Source organism: Hemitrygon akajei, chromosome 6, assembly GCF_048418815.1.
Source record: "Hemitrygon akajei chromosome 6, sHemAka1.3, whole genome shotgun sequence".
Classification (NCBI taxonomy): domain Eukaryota; kingdom Metazoa; phylum Chordata; class Chondrichthyes; order Myliobatiformes; family Dasyatidae; genus Hemitrygon; species Hemitrygon akajei.
In genome coordinates this window covers 118,094,449-118,112,945 of record NC_133129.1, presented here as the reverse complement: position 1 = coordinate 118,112,945, position 18,497 = coordinate 118,094,449, and the positions used below count along the sequence as shown (strand labels likewise).

Here is an 18,497-nt window from a genome sequence, read left to right as displayed (position 1 = left end):
AAGAATAGTTTTGGCCTGATGGGCTATGACACCAGTATGGGTTAGTTTGCTCAAAGTTTAAGGAATTAGTGTATGGCAATTATTGTATCATGGTCACTGTCATCTGGATAAATATCATCAGATCATGCCCTTTGGTACCACATTTGCACCTGCTGTGATCTGCTAAAAGGCAAATTATTACAAAAGCAGCAGTGTGAACTTGTACAGCAGAATTTTTTCCTTTCACTCTGGGTCCCAGCTGTTGAGTGCCTTTTGCTCATGATGTAGAGACCTATACTGGTCAACAGTATTACCTATATTCTCATTCTATGACCCTGGGTTTTAGATTTCTCCTGCCAGAGAAAAAAAAACATTCTCCCATTCAGGCAGTAAATATACTGAGAAAACAGATTGGGCAGAGTCAGTGCAACAAGCATGAGTACCTGTTAGACTGTACTCTGAACATTTTTTCCAGAATGAAATTACCAATATATTTCCCTAATTCCTCCTTGACAATCACATGCTGCAAGGAGAAAGCATCTTTTCCAACCCTGGCTGTGAAATCATCTAAAATTTTTAATGTTTTTATCCTCTCTGACCCCCTCTTGCCCTTCTCCCCCTCACTCCCCCTCAATCCCTATCTCCCTCTCTCTGTCCCATCTCCCCTCTCTTTCTCTCCCCTCTCCCTCTTTCTCTCCCCCTTCCCTCCCACTCCCCCTCCTCCTCTACCCACCTACTCCTCCCCCTCCACCTTCTCCTCCCTCTCCCCATTTCTCTCCCCCTCCTCCCTCCCCCTCTCTCACCCCCCTTCCTCCCCTTCTTTCCTCCCTCTCCTCACTCTCCCCTCCTTCCCTCCCTCCCTTCCTTCTGAGTTTCTTTTGTAAACCTTCCAGATATTCCATAATCTTGGAATAATGTTGATAACTATTGCATGTCAATTCCTCCAAATATCGGCAGATAAATTGAATGTGGTGGTAAATTTCACCAATGCCTTTCTTTGTTGTGAGGTAGCACCTCAGAATATTTTCCAGGGTCTTTCTCAATCTTTATTGCTGATGACAGTCAAGCAGTGGAAATAGGTTGCTAACAAATTTTGATCTTTTTTCATGTGTTTTTTTTTACATCAATGAGCCCATGATATTTAGAATTCAGTGTCTGTACATTCACCATCACAAAATATTTGTAGCTCCATTTCTGAAGTTCAGGTGAGTCTTGTTTCTGGAGCGTAGTTGCTGCCAATTAAATACTTCCTAGGTTATCCCTCTGTGCTCCTAACTCCCTCTCATGGGAAGTTTGTTGGAAGTATCTAGAAGGATTGGTACAACTGCTGACCAACCTTCTTTGACACGGGTTTTCACAGTTTGGTTTTGTGGAAGCCCCATTCTTCATCGACAATAATACCTCTGATTTTATCTCAAACCCTGTATTAATGAAATCATCTTTTTATTCCGAGACTCAAATTCCTTCCTGGCTAAATTTCATTCTACTTTCCATGAACCTGCCCATCTTAAGAACATGAGAAAATAGCAGCAGATATAGGTAACTAGGTCCTCAAGCCAGCCCAACATTCAAACTGTTAACCACTTAATCAGAGCTCATTGAGTTCTCTAGAAACTACTAGACGTGCTATGTAGATCAGATTGGTACACAATAAAATAGGTTATATTTCAAAACTCTAATGCCTTTCCCTTGGACAACATTGGTGGCACGGAAAGGGGAGACTTGCAGCTTGGGCAACTGGCGGTCTTCCATAAACAAAAAGCCTTGCCCAGGCTTGCGCCCTGGAAACTTTCCAAGGTGCAAATCCATGGTCTATCGAGACTAACGGAGGCCTACAGATTTCAAAACTATGAATGTCAGCAGTCATCCAGCAATAAGAAGTCCCACATGGAAGTATATGCAGGTTTTGTTTTAATTCATTATATCATTTGACTACTTCATGATACACAGTGACAAGGAATTAATGACCAATTATGATAAAAACACTGTCCTTCACTCAGTCTTCAGCAATTGGATGTGATTAACTTAGTGTTGTGAATTCCTGTTTAAAGCATTTTTGGCTAACTCTCACTTCTGTTGTAAGTGCTTTCAACCCTATCCATACAGTGGAACTGTGGCAGAAGCAGCAACAAAGAGCAGATGTCCTATTTAATCAAATGAGTTTATCATTTTTCTCAGGTCCTTATAAGAGTCCCTCCTTCAGAGTCTTTCAATGTAAATGTTGCATGAGTACACTTAACAGGAAAGAAGACTCAGTTTCACATTGGAGAACATTGACAGAATAAAGAAATAGCAGAAGATATCAGCAGGTTTAGAAACATCAGTGGAGAGAGAAACCATGAAAATTTCAGGTCAACAACCTTTCATTAGACTACAATGTTAGTGTATCTCCTGCAATGAAAGCTAATAGCTGTCCCTGAAGATTGAGTGCTCCGCATTTACTAGATCTACATTTGGTTTCTGCAATAAAGGAAAGATTACATTGTGAGTACTGAATGTATTACATCAGATTGGAAGAGATACTTCACCCAAAAGGATGGTTTGGTCCTTGATTGGAAGGATCAAAGATAAAGTGCAGGTGTTTTTTGCAATTATGTGGAAAGGCACCGTGCAAAAATGGAGATGGGAAATTGGACTTGAAAGTCATAAAAGCAATGATCTTTTCAGAAAGAAGATGAAAGAAACCGCTGTAATTAGGAGCAAAGAAAACAAAACTGCTGGAAAAAGTCATCAGCTTCTGTGGAAGCAAAGGAATGTTTGATGTTTAGGGTCAAGGCCCTGCTGCAGAATTGAGAGATTGAGAATATAAAGAAAGGATAGCTAGTATATCAAAGTGGGAGGGAAGGGTATGATAGAGGCAGGTAAATGATCAGTGGAACAGGCGTGGGTGGGGATGGGTGAGAAAGGGGGCGAGACTGATGGGCAAATAGAGCCAGGTGGGAGAAGGAGGAATATTGGGACAGGTTGATAGATGAAAACAGAAAGGGGAGGGGAATGGGTTGGAGATAGAGGCTGGTAAGTGATAGTTGGAACCAGATAAGGGGAGGGTGATCAGCATATGGGACCACTTAGGAGAGGCAGAAGGGGGTTAAGAAAGGTGAACTAAAGGACAGGACACCTGGTGAATAGGTCAGATTATGATGGGTAAATGGAATTGAGGTACAAACAAGCTGGATGAGCTTAGCAGGTCGGGCAGCATCCGTTGACTGCTCATTTCAATGGATGCTGCCCGACCTGCTGAGTTCATCCAGCTTGTTTGTACGTGTTGATTTGACCACGGCATCTGCAGTGTACTTTGTGTTTACTAAATGGAATTGAGGTGTAGGGCAATGAGTCTATGATCCTACAAATGTATCTTGGGTAGCTTTATCTCACTATATACTAGAAGCTGTGCTACTTTAGGTTGATAGAAATCTTTATTATTACCTAATTAAAATGACAATAAGTACTTCATATATGGAAATTCTAATTCAAAGCATTCCAGAATTCTAAAATGACACAGAAGCATTGAGATCGGAGCAGGTAATTCACTTACTTGGTGTAGACTGGAAAACCACTGCACATAAAACAGCAAATAGAAGAATTTTAATTCTTATTTGTTAATAAAATAATTAACCATCAGAATAACATTGCTGAAAATTTTAACTCGGCACATTTCAAAGAATGAAATATTAAGTTTTTCATCTTAATTTTTTTTTAGCTGCTGGTCATTTGTAGGATACCTTAAGCAAGTACAGAATGTTTCACTCGACAAAAGTGGTTGTGTCAGTCATGGGGTTATACAGCACGAGTTACTGCATGCCATTGGTTTTAATCATGAGCAAAGTAGAAGTGACCGTGATGACTATGTCACCATCCTATTTGACAATATTAAGGAAGGTAAGCATGTTTGAAGTATTCATGTTAGTAAATGGTGATAATTAAAGGGGGTAGGGCCAATTGGCAATACAATGAAAATCTTCTGGACAATGAGTGCATTAGAGTATACGGGGATTTTGTTATAGAGCATAGAACAATACAGCACAGTACAGGCCCTTTGGCTCACAATGTTGTGCCAACTCTTAAACCCTGCCTCCCATATAACCTTCCACCTTAAATTCCTCCATATAACTGTCTAGTAGTCTCTTAAGTTTCACTAGTGTACCTGCCTCCACCACTGACTCAGGCAGTGCATTCCACGCACCAACCACTCTCTGAGTAAAAAAACCTTCCTCTAATATCCCCCCTGAACTTTCCACCCCTTACCTTAAAACCACATCCTCTTGTATGAGCAGTGGTGCCCTGGGGAAGAAGCTCTGGCTGTCCACTCTATCTATTCCTCTTAATATCTTGTATACCTCCATCATGTCTCCTCACATCCTCTTTCTCTCCAGAGAGTAAAGCCCTAGCTTCCTTAATATTTGTTTTGATATTTGTGATAGCTAGAGGAAACTAAACCATCACTTGCAACTTAATCTCTCAAGTGATGATTATTAGAGGGCTGTTGAAAGAAAGTTCCCCTGAGCTAGCGGCATACAAATGTTCTAATATTTGCAATTCAGTATCTGTGGAATTGGTGCCATTTTTTCAGTTATATTAATTTCAGCCCTTCAAGAGTGGAAAATGCAGGCCCTGACATATTTTCAAGGGCACACTGTGATTTTTCAACTGCTTTGTTCAGGCAGAAATGTATATTCTCATTTTTCCATGTTTCCCTTAGCCACCAGCCTTTTAGTTTAATAGATCACAATGGATATTATATGGATACACTAAATATTAGCATAACACCCTATTGAATTCCCATTTTAAAAACTGATGAAGTCACACAAAGATTACACTAAGAATAATACAATGGTATTTGTATTTAGAGTTGTACCAAAAAGTAACTGTTGGGTAACCATCATAAGCTACTTGAAAAGCCTACAACTTCTGCAATATTGCCTCATTGACCTCTGGAAAGAGTCTCAGATCTTAAACAAGTCTGACCTCATGTCTGCAATTCTGACCAGAGCTACACTTCAGGAAAATCTGGCACTAGGTGTTACTGTTGCTGAGATGCTGCATTATAACAATTTCAGAGCTGCTCATCTTGAAGCACTGGGATAGTTACTTTAAATGTTGCACCAGTTTGGGAAAAGAAGTCTTTATCATTGTCAATTATAATTAGGAATAGTCATTACAAACTGACCACCCATGTATGCTCACTCTCCATATACAGTTACAAATAAAGAACAACTCTAAATATGAAATGGGCAGTTTCCATATTCCCATTCTTCAGTTGGTACTCATTTTTTAGATCATAAATGCATTAATCAAGTTGATCAACAGGTCTTTGTGATTATGTTCAATCAAGACTGAAACAATATCCAAGAGTCAACTAATCATCCTTCTGTATACCAACACACACAAAATGCTGGTGGAATACAGCAGGCCAGACAGCATCTATAAGGACAAGCACTGTCAACGTCTCGGCCCAAAACGTCGACAGTGCTTCTCCTTATAGATGCTGCCTGGCCTGCTGTGTTCCACCAGCATTTTGTGTGTGTTGTTTGAATTTCCAGCATCTGCAGATTTCCTCATGTTTGATCCTTCTGTATACTCTTTGTACCTGCCTTCCGCATGCCCCAATACATACATACTCTGTCAATAATGAAATGCTGCTTCATTACAGCAAAGAAGATTTCATTAAGTACAATTTCAAGCATTTCAGAGCTGAGATGGCCTGCCTATAGAATGGACGATTTTGGCATGAGCAGCAGCAGTGTAGGACCAGCCTACACCAGCAGCAGCAGCAGGCTGGTGGGTAACGGCAAGAATGCTGTTGGCATCCCTCTGGAGAGAATATGAATGCAACAACTGAAAAAGAAGACCACAAACTTTTACTCAATGAATTTGCTATTATTTTCCTCAGGGCATTGACTAATCAGATCAGTTAATCTGCAATTGTGTCACAGATTCTGACACACTTAAACATTACTATCTGAAGATGTAAGAGCTATAGTCTGCACTTGCATAGCAGAATTCAGAGGTTACAGTATGGAATAACTTCTGCTCACGATCAGTTGAAGCTGATGCTAACATCGAGCTGATTACCACAATACTGGAAAGCATGAGCTCCATTCAAAATTGCGAACAGAAGCTTAATAGCAGACAAGACATTGCTCTAAGTATCTTGGCATGCATGCAGATCAATATCCCATTGTGGACCTCATCTTTTCTTTTGATCTCACCAAGTGATCTTACTGATAGACTATCTTTTCTACTGGCCTGTTTACAGTCCAGTCATACTTTGTATTTTACCACATTCAAGTCTTGTCTTGGTCTTATTTTCATTGCTCTTAATGGGGAGCCATGAATATCAGACCAAGTAGAATAGACATAAGAAAATTGCAGAAATTGGACATTTGAAATAAAACACTGTAGTCAACAGGCCAAGCAGGAAAATACTTGATGTTTCAGTCTAACACCGTTTGTCAGAACTGGGAAAGAAAGATAAAGTACAGCTGCCCCCCCCCCCCCCCCTTTACAAAGGTAGAATGTTCCTATGAAACCTTTCTTAAGCCAAAATGGTGTAAAGTGAAGAACCATTAATTTATATGGGAAAAATTTTCTTAAAAGCAAAAATCCTCTTTGTAATGTGAAAACAGGTTACTAACGTAGGCCTTTTGCAAAAGCGAAGTGGCGTAAAGCGGGGGACACCTGTAGTACTATGTTACAGATACGATGGTGGAGGTTGCTGGCCATTGAAATGTGCTACTGTGCTCACTGTCCTCATGGGTATGAAATTGTTACATTTCTAATACTTTGTTCCTGGGTTTGTACATCTGGTCACTTTTTCCCACCGATGCTAATTTTGACTTTGCAATATTGTTTTTATCTGATGGCTGGCACATAATACCTCTTTTTATTCTACAATACTTTCATTGATAAATATATCTAACAAAATGTCTCAAAAGTTGAAGTCCCAAGTGAGAGCGATAAAATTTGCTGCAATTAATTATCTTGGTGCTGCATAGTGACTTGAAAATGGTTATTAGTAGAGGACATTCATTGCCCCTTTAAGAGATCCAGGCATAACCAGTCAACCAACAACTTTACCTGGCTACTCAGCACCTTCTCTTTAGTAATAGCAGCAACACACTCTTCTGCCCCTCCCCACCACCGACTCTCAAATTTCTGGCTTACTGCTAGTGTCTTCTACAGTTAAAATTGATGCAAAATAATTATTTGGTTCATCTGCCATTTCTTTGTCTCTTGTTATTACCTCTTCAGCATCACATTGCATTTGTGTAATATACACTCTGACCTCTCTTTTACTCTTCATACATATATAAAAAAAATTGTGGGTGCATAGAATGCTCTGCCAGCAATGGTGATAGAGGGGGATACAATAGGGTCTTTTTAGAGACTCTTATATAGGTGCACGGAGCTTAGAAAAATAGAGGGTTATACAGTCGGGAAATTCTAGGCAGTTTCAAGAGTAGGTTACATGGTCAGCACAATGTTGCGGGCTCAAGGGCCTATAATGTGCTGTAGATATATGTTCTATATCTTCCTTTATATTTTCATCTTTTCTCTCCTTATTGCTTTTTCAGTTGCCTTCTGTTGGTTTTTGAAAGCTTCCCAATCCTCTTGCTTCCCATTCATTTTTGTTATATGACCTCTATTTTGCTTTTATGCTGTCTTTGACGTCTGTTATCAGCTATAGTTGCCTCACCATTCTTTTAGAATGCTGCTTCTTTGGAATGAATCTGTCCTGCTCCCAGAAACTCCAGCCGTTGCTGTTCCACCGTCATCCCCACTAGTGTCCACTTCCAAAAACTGTCAGTTCCTCTCTCATGCCTCTGTAGTTTTCTTTATTCCACTGTAATGCTGATACATCTGACTTTATCTTCTCCTTCTCAAATTGCAGTGTGAATTCTATCATATTATAATCACTGCTTCTTAAGGGTTTCTTTACCTTAAGATATCTAAACAAATCTGGTTCATTATGCAATAACCAGGGAAATAGCCTTTCCCCTAGTGGACTCAACCATGAGCTGTTCTAAATAGCCATCTTGTAAGCATTCTGCAAATTCATTGTCTTGTGATCCATTACCAAACTGATTATCCCGATCTACCTGCATTTTGAAATCTTCCATGACTATCATGACATTGCGGCGACCCAATTACTAGCACACTCGAACCGGCTGACAATTAGCCAGAGTGCAGGCACAAAGGAAGAAAGTTTAAGGGGGTTTCAGTACGTGCCTCTCGAGGTATCCGGTGGGGGTGACAGGCTTTAAAGCAAGACTGTGAAGTTGAAATAAACTTATTCTTTGACTGCAGTTTACCGACTCCGTGTCGTTATTTTAGCGCTGCGTGTAGCACACCGCTACAATTGGTGACCCCGACGGTCCAAACGTTTTTGGACCGGAGATGACCGACGCCGCATCTGTTAATGCGGTTTCCTTGAAGCTGCCAAGCTTCTGGACGCTACAACCTCACCTATGGTTTCAGCAAGAAGAAGCCTAATTCCACATTCGGCAGATAACCTCAGAGGACACCCGTTACTACTACGTGGTGAGCTCCCTCGACCAGGACACAGCGGCCCAGGTCGCGGAGTTCGTACAGTCTCCCCCGGCGGACGGCAAGTACATGGAATTCAAAGCCCTGCTCATAGGGACTTTCGGGCTCTCCCGCCATGAGCGAGCTGCCCGTTTACTGCTCCTGGATGGCTTGGGAGACAGGCCTCCATCAGCTTTAATGAATGAGATGTTGTCTCTGGCCGACGGACACACACCCTGCCTCATGTTTGAGCAGGCATTCCTGGAGCAGCTGCCCGAGGACATACGCCTGCTGCTGTCCGACGCGGATTTCAGCGACCCCCGGAAGGTGGCAGCCCGAGCGGACTTGCTGTGGAATGCCAAGAAGGGGAGTGGGGCGTCCATCTCACTGATCACCCGGCCACGCTCCCAGCAGCAAACCAGTCCAGACCCAGCCGCAGAGCCCGCTAAACCCAGAGGCCAGGGTGTGGAGCCCAACGAGCAATGATGTTTCTACCACCAGCAGTGGGGCGCAGAAGCCCGCCGTTGTCGCCCGCCCTGCCAGTTCCTGGGAAATGCCAGGGCCAGCTGTCGCTGATGGCTACGACGGCTGGCCATCGGGATAGCCTCCTGTATGTGTGGGACAGCAGGTCGGGACGCCGGTCTTTGGTCGACACCAGTGCCGAGATCAGCGTCTTACCTCCGACGAGTTACGACACCCGCAGCAGGGCGCCGGGTCCCCCCCCTGCAGGCCGCGAACGGCAGCACTATAAGGACTTATGGCACCTGTCCGGTGCAGCTACGGTTCGACTCCAGCCAGTTTACGTGGGACTTCACACTGGCTGCCGTAGCCCAACCGCTTCTGGGTGTGGATTTCTTGCAGGCTCACAGCCTACTGGTCGACCTGCCCAGGAAGAGACTGGTTCACGCCGAGACCTTTCAGACGTTCTCCCTGGGTGCAGCCCAGTTGCCAGCCCCTCACCTCGGCTCCATCACGTTGTCCGACAATGACTTCACCAGGGTCCTGGCGGATTTCCCATCGGTTCTGGCACCGCAGTTCGCGGCAGCCATGCCCCGACACGGCGTACAGCACCACATCCTGACCCAGGGACCACCCCTCCATGCACGCGCTCGGCGGCTTCCCCCGGACAAGCTCCGACTGGCGAAGGAGGAGTTCAAGAGGATGGAGGAATTGGGGATCATTCGGCGGTCCAACAGCCCATGGGCCTCCCCCCTGCACATGGTGCCCAAAGCGACAGGGGGCTGGAGACCGTGCGGCGACTACCGCAGGCTGAACGAGGCTACAACACCGGACCGCTACCCTGTGCCGCACATTCAGGACTTTGCAGCAAACCTGCACGGCGCACGGATCTTCTCCAAGGTAGACCTCATCCGCGGATACCATCAAATCCCGATGCATCCGGACGACGTCCCCAAAACGGCTCTCATCACCCCGTTCGGTCTTTTTGAGTTCCTCCGCATGCCGTTCGGCCTGAAGAATGCTGCACAGACGTTCCAGCGATTGATGGATGCGGTGGGACGCGACCTGGACTTCGCATTCATCTATTTGGACGACATCCTCATAGCCAGCAGCAGTCGTCAGGAGCATCTGTCCCACCTCCGACAACTCTATGCCCGGCTGAGTGACTACGGTCTAACAATCAACCTGGCCAAATGCCAGTTCGGGCTCGACACCATTGACTTCCTGGGCCACAGGATTACCACAGACGGGGCAACCCCTCTGCCTGCTAAGGTAGATGAGGTCTGCCATTTCCCCCGACCCACCACGATCAAAGGCCTTCAGGAATTCGTAGGTATGGTCAATTTCTACCACCGCTTTCTCCCTTCAGCTGCCCGGATCATGCGCCCCCTGTTCACCTTGCTGTTCGGTCCGGGCAAGGACATTACCTGGGACGAGGTGTCCGCCGCCGCTTTCATTCAAACGAAGGATGCCTTGGCGAACGCCATGATGCTAGTGCACCCCAGAATGGACGTCCCTACCGCCCTCACAGTGGACGCATCTAATACGGCAGTCGGTGGGGTACTGGAGCAGCTCATCGTGGGCCGCTGGCAACCCCTGGCGTTTTTCAGCAAACACCTGCGGCCACCCGAGCTCAAATACAGTGCTTTCGACCGGGAGCTGTTGGCGCTATACCTGGCAATCCGGCATTTCAGGTACTTCTTAGAAGGTAGGCCCTTCACCGCGTTCACAGACCACAAACCGCTTACCTTTACATTCACAAAGGTGTCCGATCCCTGGTCGTCCCGCCAGCAGCGCCATCTGTCCAACATCTCTGAATACACGACGGACATCCGGCACGTCTCGGGTAAGGACAATGTCGTGGCGGATGCGCTCTCTCGCCCTAACATTCACGCCCTTTCCCAAGGGGTAGACTTTGAGGTGCTGGCAGAGGCGCAGCAGGCAGACGAGGAGATCCCTAGTTACAGAACCGCAGTCTCCGGTTTGCAGCTCCAGGACCTCCCCGTAGGCCCAGGTGAGAGGACCCTACTCTGTGACATCGCCACCGGCCAGCCCCGTCCCGTCGTCCCGGCGCCTTGGCGATGACGTGTTTTCGACTCCATTCATAACTTGGCACACCCCTCCATCCGCACTACCGTCTGGATGGTCTCCAGCAGGTTCGTTTGGCACGGACTCCGCAAGCAGGTCTGTGAATGGGCCAGAAAGTGCATGCACTGCCAGACGGCCAAGGTGCAGCGACACACCAAGGCCCCGTCACAGCAGTTCCACCCCACCCACTGGCGTTTCGACCACATTCATGTGGATATCGTGGGCCCCCTGCCAGTGTCACGCGGGGCGTGGCACCTCCTGACTATCGTGGACCGGTTCACAAGATGGCCAGAGGCGGTCCCACTCACCGACACCACCTCTGAATCTTGCTCCCGGGCACTGATCACCACCTGGGTGTCCCGCTTTGGTGTACCAGCCCACATTACCTCCAACAGAGGCGCCCAGTTCACCTCCAGCCTGTGGTCAGCGATGGCCAGCCTGTTGGGGACTCAGCTGCACCACACCACTGCCTACCACCCACAGTCGAACGGACTGGTGGAGCGTTTCCACCGTCACCTGAAGTCGGCTCTCATGGCCCGCCTGCGAGGAGCTAACTGGGCGGACGAGCTTCCCTGGGTCCTACTCGGCATCCGCACGGCGCCCAAAGACGATCTGCACGCTTCGTCGGCTGAGTTGGTGTACGGCGCACCCCTGGTCATTCCCAGGGAGTTCATACCAGCCCCAAGGGGGCGAGAGGAAGAACCCGCAGCAGTCCTGGGCAGACTACACGAGAGGCTCGGTGCCCTGGCCCCCATACCCACTTCGCAGCATGGGCAGAACCCGACCTGCGTACCCAAAGACCTGCAGAACTGTAAGTTTGTGTTTGTACGACGGGGCGGGCATCGGCCACCGCTGCAACGGCCCTACGAGGGGCTGTTTAAGGTGATCAGAAACGACAGGTCCACGTTCGTGCTGGACGTTGGGGGGAGAGAGGAGGTTTTCACGGTGGACCGACTCAAACCGGCCCATGTGGACTTGGCGCAACCGGTCGAGTTTCCGGCACCGCGGCGCAGAGGCCGACCTCCCAAACAGGGTCCGGCCCAGACTGTGGACATTGGGGGGTGTATCGCCGGTTCTGGGGGGGGGGGGGTTATGTGGCGACCCCATTACTAGCACACTCGAACCGGCTGACAATTAGCCAGAGTGCAGGCACAAAGGAAGAAAGCCTGAGGGGGTTTCAGTACGTGCCTCTCGAGGTATCCGGTGGGGGTGACAGGCTTTAAAGCAAGACTGTGAAGTTGAAATAAACTTATTCTTTGACTGCAGTTTACCGACTCCGTGTCGTTATTTTAGCGCTGCGTGTAGCACACCGCTACAACATCATCTTTTTTACATGCCAATTCTTGCCACCAGTGTCCTAGGGATGACCATTTACAAGAAATTCAACTTAACTAGCATATAAATATCACGTCTGTAGGGTATGGTCCCTTGGTGAGTAACTCCTGACATCTTAAAGCCTTTTACAATTTGTAAGTCACACAGGATGAAATACAAGCCATTTATCTGGATGAATAACTGCAGTGATCTTAAGGGTAATTGGAACTAAGCACCATCTTGCATTTCCAGCATTGCAGTATTTTACCATTGGCTTAATGCAAGCTCCCCCCCCCAAAAAAAAGGTATGAAAGAGTGCTAAATCCTCTTGATCAATGTTTCCTCTATTTTGCAATGACCGCTGTGTACAGTAATCTTCTGCTGTGCAATTTTTTTGCCCAGTGACACGCACATATATATATGTATATATGTATGTGTGTGTGTGTGTGTGTGTGTGTGTGTGTGTGTGTGTGTGTGTGTGTGTGTGTGTGTGTGTATATATATATATATATTCATTTTAGCAGCTAACAAAACACTCAATAAGAACTTTGATTTCCTCTGGGTTTGATCATTTTCGCTCTCGTTAATCTGCACTCTAACAAAACATACGTAGCAGGCCTGTGGCGAGTAATGAAGGATTTTCTCGCCAAAGCTTTTGTACATTGTCCCTATGTGATTTGCTTACTAAATGATGCTTCAAAAAAATAAACTTTCCAAATATCACTCTATTTCTTCCCACTTGCATATTCTCCAGCAGCTTTTGCAGAATGACAATACACACAGGTAACACCAGTTTTTGTATTGTACATAAATATTTCTCGTAACTGTATGTTCCTGACTTCATGAGCTTTCAGTGTAGCAGTTTTTACTGTTTTATTACGCCATTCTGCTTTAAATGAACAAGAAATTCTTTTTGTCTTTCATGGCCTTTGTTTCTTTGGAATTCGACATAGTGAATTAGTCAATAATTTCTTCAATAAGAGCAGTAGAAATAAGTTAGTTCTAAAATCTGCAGATGAATCATTGCAAACTCCACTTTGTCAACAACATCCGCATCAGAAACTGGAAAAGGAATTATGATTGTGTACGAAATACAGTTAACATGCCACTGAGGTCGAGGGTGACAAACTTTTGTGCACAGTTTAGATTCCTTTGTGGAGTAGTAGCAAAAGATGTACAGTATGCGCACACACACCTTAGAGGGAACATAGCTCTTGATCCTGTTATGCTCTCTTTCCGAATATTGGTGTTGGCGTAAAAGGTCAGCCAAGAAGCATCTTTAAGAACTGTCCATTCATTAAGTAATTCTATGCTACGCTGGCACAAAATTACTCTATGAATATTGTGATACTTAAAGAAAAGATACTGAACATCATCCACACAAGTGCTAGATTTTATAGAAGACATGAATCTTGGTACTGCTGCCAGTTGTCATTGTGCTATACCAACAGATTATTCATAAAATCCATCCTAGAATCCAGTAGGATAAAGGAAGGGTGTTGACCCCAAATGTCAACTATCCATTTCCCTCCACAAATGCTGCCTGACCTGCTGAGATCCTCCAGTAAATATTTTTTGCTCCAGATAGTAGCATTTACATTCTTGAGTCTCCAAATCAAATCACCTTGAAGAAAAAGGTATGTTCAACTAATGAATGAAAAATAAATTTATTTCAGTAATTTCTTTGTCTTTTTGCAGATGTAAAAAACAATTTTAAAAAATTGGACACCAATAATTTGGGAACGACATACGATTATACTTCTGTCATGCATTACGATAAGTAAGTGATTGAGAATGCCAAGCATAATTAGAGGGTGTTGATGAATCCTGTAACATAATTTCAGTTTTTCACTGTTTGATCTGCAAGGTATTTTGTTTTAGATTTACAGCAACTGCTGTGTCTGCATTTTATAGATCCAAAAATTGTTTTTTTCTTCTTTCTCTCTCTGCCCTTATTTAATGTATTTGTATCTAGATGGCTTCGAGAGTGCTGCATCACCTTGATTAACTTGGTCACTACATTATTACCTTTGTTTTTATTTCCACCTTTCAACTCTCCCTTTGCTGAAACTTAAAGCATGTTTTTCCTACTCTGGTTGACTTCAAATGTTAAATGTTTCTCTTCCCAGAATGCTGCCTGAATTGCCATGTATTTCTAGCATTTTCTGTTTTTATTTCAGATACTGTATATAGTATTTTTGTCGTCATCTAGCATTAGTCAAAAATTAATATTGACCAATTTAATGAGATTCAAAAATGTTAAGTCCCCAAGATGATGACTTGAAGAAGGTGGTTAGGATTATAGTGATTGATCTGGTGATCATCAAAATAATTCTGCAAAGTAAGAATAGAGGAAGGTCATCTAGCCCTTTAAACTAGTCAAGTTCTGATTAGTTTTCCACCTTAGAACCAGTTTCCTGCATTCTCCTAATATCTTTAAATTGCAAAAATACATTGATAGTTGTTTTGAATACTGAATCATGAATTTCAAAAGATTCATCATATTCTGAAGAAATTTCTCCTCACCTTATTTTCATTACTGTTTTTTGACCCTTTGCATCCCCCCATCAAGCCCTGTAAACATTTTGTAAGTTTCAATACTCATTCTTCTATAAAACACAGACTATGCACCACAGGCCTGGTCTATAAAATCCTTCCTCCTGTGACAAATTGGCCATTTATTGCACCTTCTCTATGGCAAGTACATCCCGTTTCTAGGAAAGAAGATAAAAGCTGTACATGAGAGTCCAGGTGCGGTATCATTAAGGATCTGCATATTAACTTTTAGTAACATGTGGAAGTGCACCATGATTCCATTAAACAGCAACAGTTTCCAACTTTTGACCTTTAAGCATACTCTACTTTTTTGTTTTGCACACCTAAGTTGAATGCTAAATATTTTCCGCGCCTTATATGCCATCTAACCTACTCATTAAATTTGTCTATATCTCTTCATACCTTATACTGTTCTCATCCTCCTATTTGTTATACACAATCAGCCCACTTGGAAATATAATATTTAGTTCACTTAGCCAAGTCATTGATGTAGATTGTGAATATCTGTGGTTCCTATCTCGCTGCATGGTGACTCACCTTGTCTGCAAGATCTGTGAAAGCTTATAATAATTCAAAATTCTTTGAAATCCTACCAATTTTTTTTTCCTGTTGGATAGGTTCTATTCTGATTCTGCATTTGAAAGAGTAACAATCTTTAATGTAATTATAATCACAACCAATGTCTACTGTGTCTACTGACATGGTTGATGTTAATTAAATTAAAGTTTTTGTTGTTTTATAGTAAACCTGGAAATCATATATTCAACACAAGTTAAAATAGTAGTGTTTCTATTTGCAGATATGCTTTTTCTAAAAATGGCAACATTACCATTTTACCCATACCAAATCCAAATATAACTATTGGACAGAAATATGGAATGACCACACTAGATGTTGATAAGGTTAACAAGTTATATAACTGCAGTAAGTATAAAATGTAAACTCAAGCTTCTGCAGATACTGCAAATTTATGCTGGAAAGTATAAGATATGTTCTTTTGGGTGAATTTTATGTACATGATAAACCTATAGTCATATTTTTGTACCAAATGATAAAATAAATATAGATTGTCTCACTGAATAGCAAATTACCATTCTCTTCTCTGACATGGTTCTCTGTACCTACCTCTGTAACTGGATACATAACTTCCTTATCAGCAGACCCTATGAGAATTGGTAACAACATCTCTTCACTGACCATCAACACAGGTGCATCTCAAGGCTGTATGCTAAGCTCCCTACTCTACTCTCTGTGCACACATAACAGTATTAGCTTCAAAGCTAAAAACTGATTGACAACTTCAGGAAGGTGGAGGAGGGCAGATCAGAATCTGATTCTGAAGCACAATTCCAATGTTGGTTTCAAATTTGCTACTGACACTATGTTGGATGACTCACAGATGGTGACAAGTCAGCTTACCAGTACAAGATAGGTCACCAGGTTAAGTAGTGCCTCAAAAACAACCAATTGCTCAAAGACTGCAAAGCTAAAAAACTGATTGTTGACTTCAGGAGGGTGAAGAAGGGCAAATATACAAGTCTACTTTGAGGAGCTGGCTATGGAGAGAGTCAGTAGCTTTAAATTCCTGGATCTCAACCTATCAGATGACCTGTCCTGGGCTTAGCACATCGATGCAATCATAAAGAAAGCATATGCCAGAGTCTTTCTTAGGAGGTTAAGGAATAGCAGGTTTTCATCAAATTCTCTAACAAACTTCTACAGATATACTGTTGAAAATGTCCTGACTGATTGCATCGTAGTCTAGGTTGGTAAGTTGAATGTGCAGGAACATAAGCTGCAGAGAGTAGTGGATTTAGCCCTGCATGTCATGGGCATGTACCTCCCCACCAATAATAGTATCTACTAGATTCCCTCCTGTGAGTATCTACAAGAAGTGTTGCTGCAAGAAGGCAACATCATGCCATCTTTTTGCAGCCACCATTAGGCAATCATTACAGAAGCTTGATTCACACCAGGTTCAAGAACAGCTACTGTACTTTAGCCATTTGTCCTTGACGCAACTGACAAAAACCCCAATCACACCAGTTTAACAACACTTTCTTGTAAAATAAATATGCTTTCTTGTGAATACTGCATATATAATGCTATGTACCTATGATGCTGCTGCAAGTTTTTCATTGCATCTTGTTCATACTTGTATTTGCATATGACAGTAAGCTTGACTTTGACTTGGACCATTCAGTAAATTGCTCGTCTTAATTAAGGTGTATAAAAATTAAAGATGCCATTGTTTTACTCATAGCTCAAGATCACTTTGAGGTTAACATGATTTCCCCAAATGCAGAAGAGGAGAGTTATGAAGCAAAATTTTGATAATCAATAACATAAATAGATGTTAAGGCAAGTGATAACTCATTTTGCAGAGTTTAAGCACAAGAGATTCTGCAGATGCTGGAAATATTGAGTAACATGCACAGCCTGGTATGAAAACACCAATGCCTTTAAATGGGATATTCTACAGAAAGCAGTGGATATGGCCCAGTCTATCAATAGTAAAGCTCGTCTACATGAAACACTGTCACAAAAAAGCAGCTTCCATCATCGGGGACACCCACCACTCAGGACATACTCTCTTCTCACTGCTGATATCAGGAAGGAGGTACAAGAGCGTTAGGATCCCTCAATCATCAGGCTCTTGAACAAAGGGGATAACTTCACTCAACTTACTTGCACCATCATTGAAATTTCCCCACAGCCTATGAACTTGTGCTCAACGATTCTTCATTTCATGTTCTTGATATTTTTTGCTCATTTATTTATATTATTGTTTCTACTTTTTGAATTTGCGGTTTGTTGTCTTCTGAACTCTGGTTGCATGCCCTAATTGCGTGGTTGTTCTTTGATTCAGTTAAAGTTACTATTCTATAGATTTGTTGAGTATGCCCTCAAGAAAATGAATCTCAGGTTGTATATGGTGATATAGATGTACTTAGATAATAAAATTTACTTTGAACTTTGAAATGCTGGAGGAACTAGCATAGGAACAAGTCAGGCAGTATCTATGAGGCACAAGAGGCACTGTTAAGAAGAGTAAGCCTTTATTTAAGTACAGAATAGTCAGGATGGAATACTTCTGTCAGATGTGAGAATTCAGGACACCTGACTCTTTCCCTGATGATTACATCTGCACCCAACTTCAGTTCGTGACTGTCCAGATCAAGGAGTCCGAGCTGGATGTACTCAGGATCATTTGGGAGGCTGAAGGTATTAGAGATGGGACTTTTGAAGAGATGGTCACACCCAGAGTACAGGCTTTGGGCAGTAGATAGGTGACCAATATGAAAGATAAGGGATTAGGAAGTCAGTGCAGGTTTCCCCAATGATAATTCCCCTCAGCAACAAGTATTTCTCTTTGGATATCAGGGCACAGCAGCCAGACTGGTGGCACTGTGGATGGCTCAACAGTAAAGGGAAAAGTTGGGCAGTGCCGTAGTTATAGGGGAATGGCTAGTTGGGGGATAGAAAGGAGATTCTGTAGCTGCAAAAGAGGCATCTCCTGGGTATAGGATGCATCAGAGCAGTTACAGGATATTCTCAATAATAAGGGTGAATAG

General features: G+C 43.5%; 1 protein-coding gene across 1 annotated transcript in view; it reads left to right on the top strand.

Annotated features, from left to right (window-relative positions):
- The window catches only part of LOC140729411 (astacin-like metalloendopeptidase), a 103,055-nt gene that overhangs the window by 26,353 nt on the left and 58,205 nt on the right, over positions 1 to 18,497 (top strand). The window contains exons 6-8 of the mRNA XM_073049119.1: positions 3,680 to 3,858; positions 14,065 to 14,146; positions 15,722 to 15,846. Coding sequence (XP_072905220.1) covers positions 3,680 to 3,858; positions 14,065 to 14,146; positions 15,722 to 15,846 — 386 coding nt within the window. The remainder of the gene's footprint in view (positions 1 to 3,679; positions 3,859 to 14,064; positions 14,147 to 15,721; positions 15,847 to 18,497) is intronic.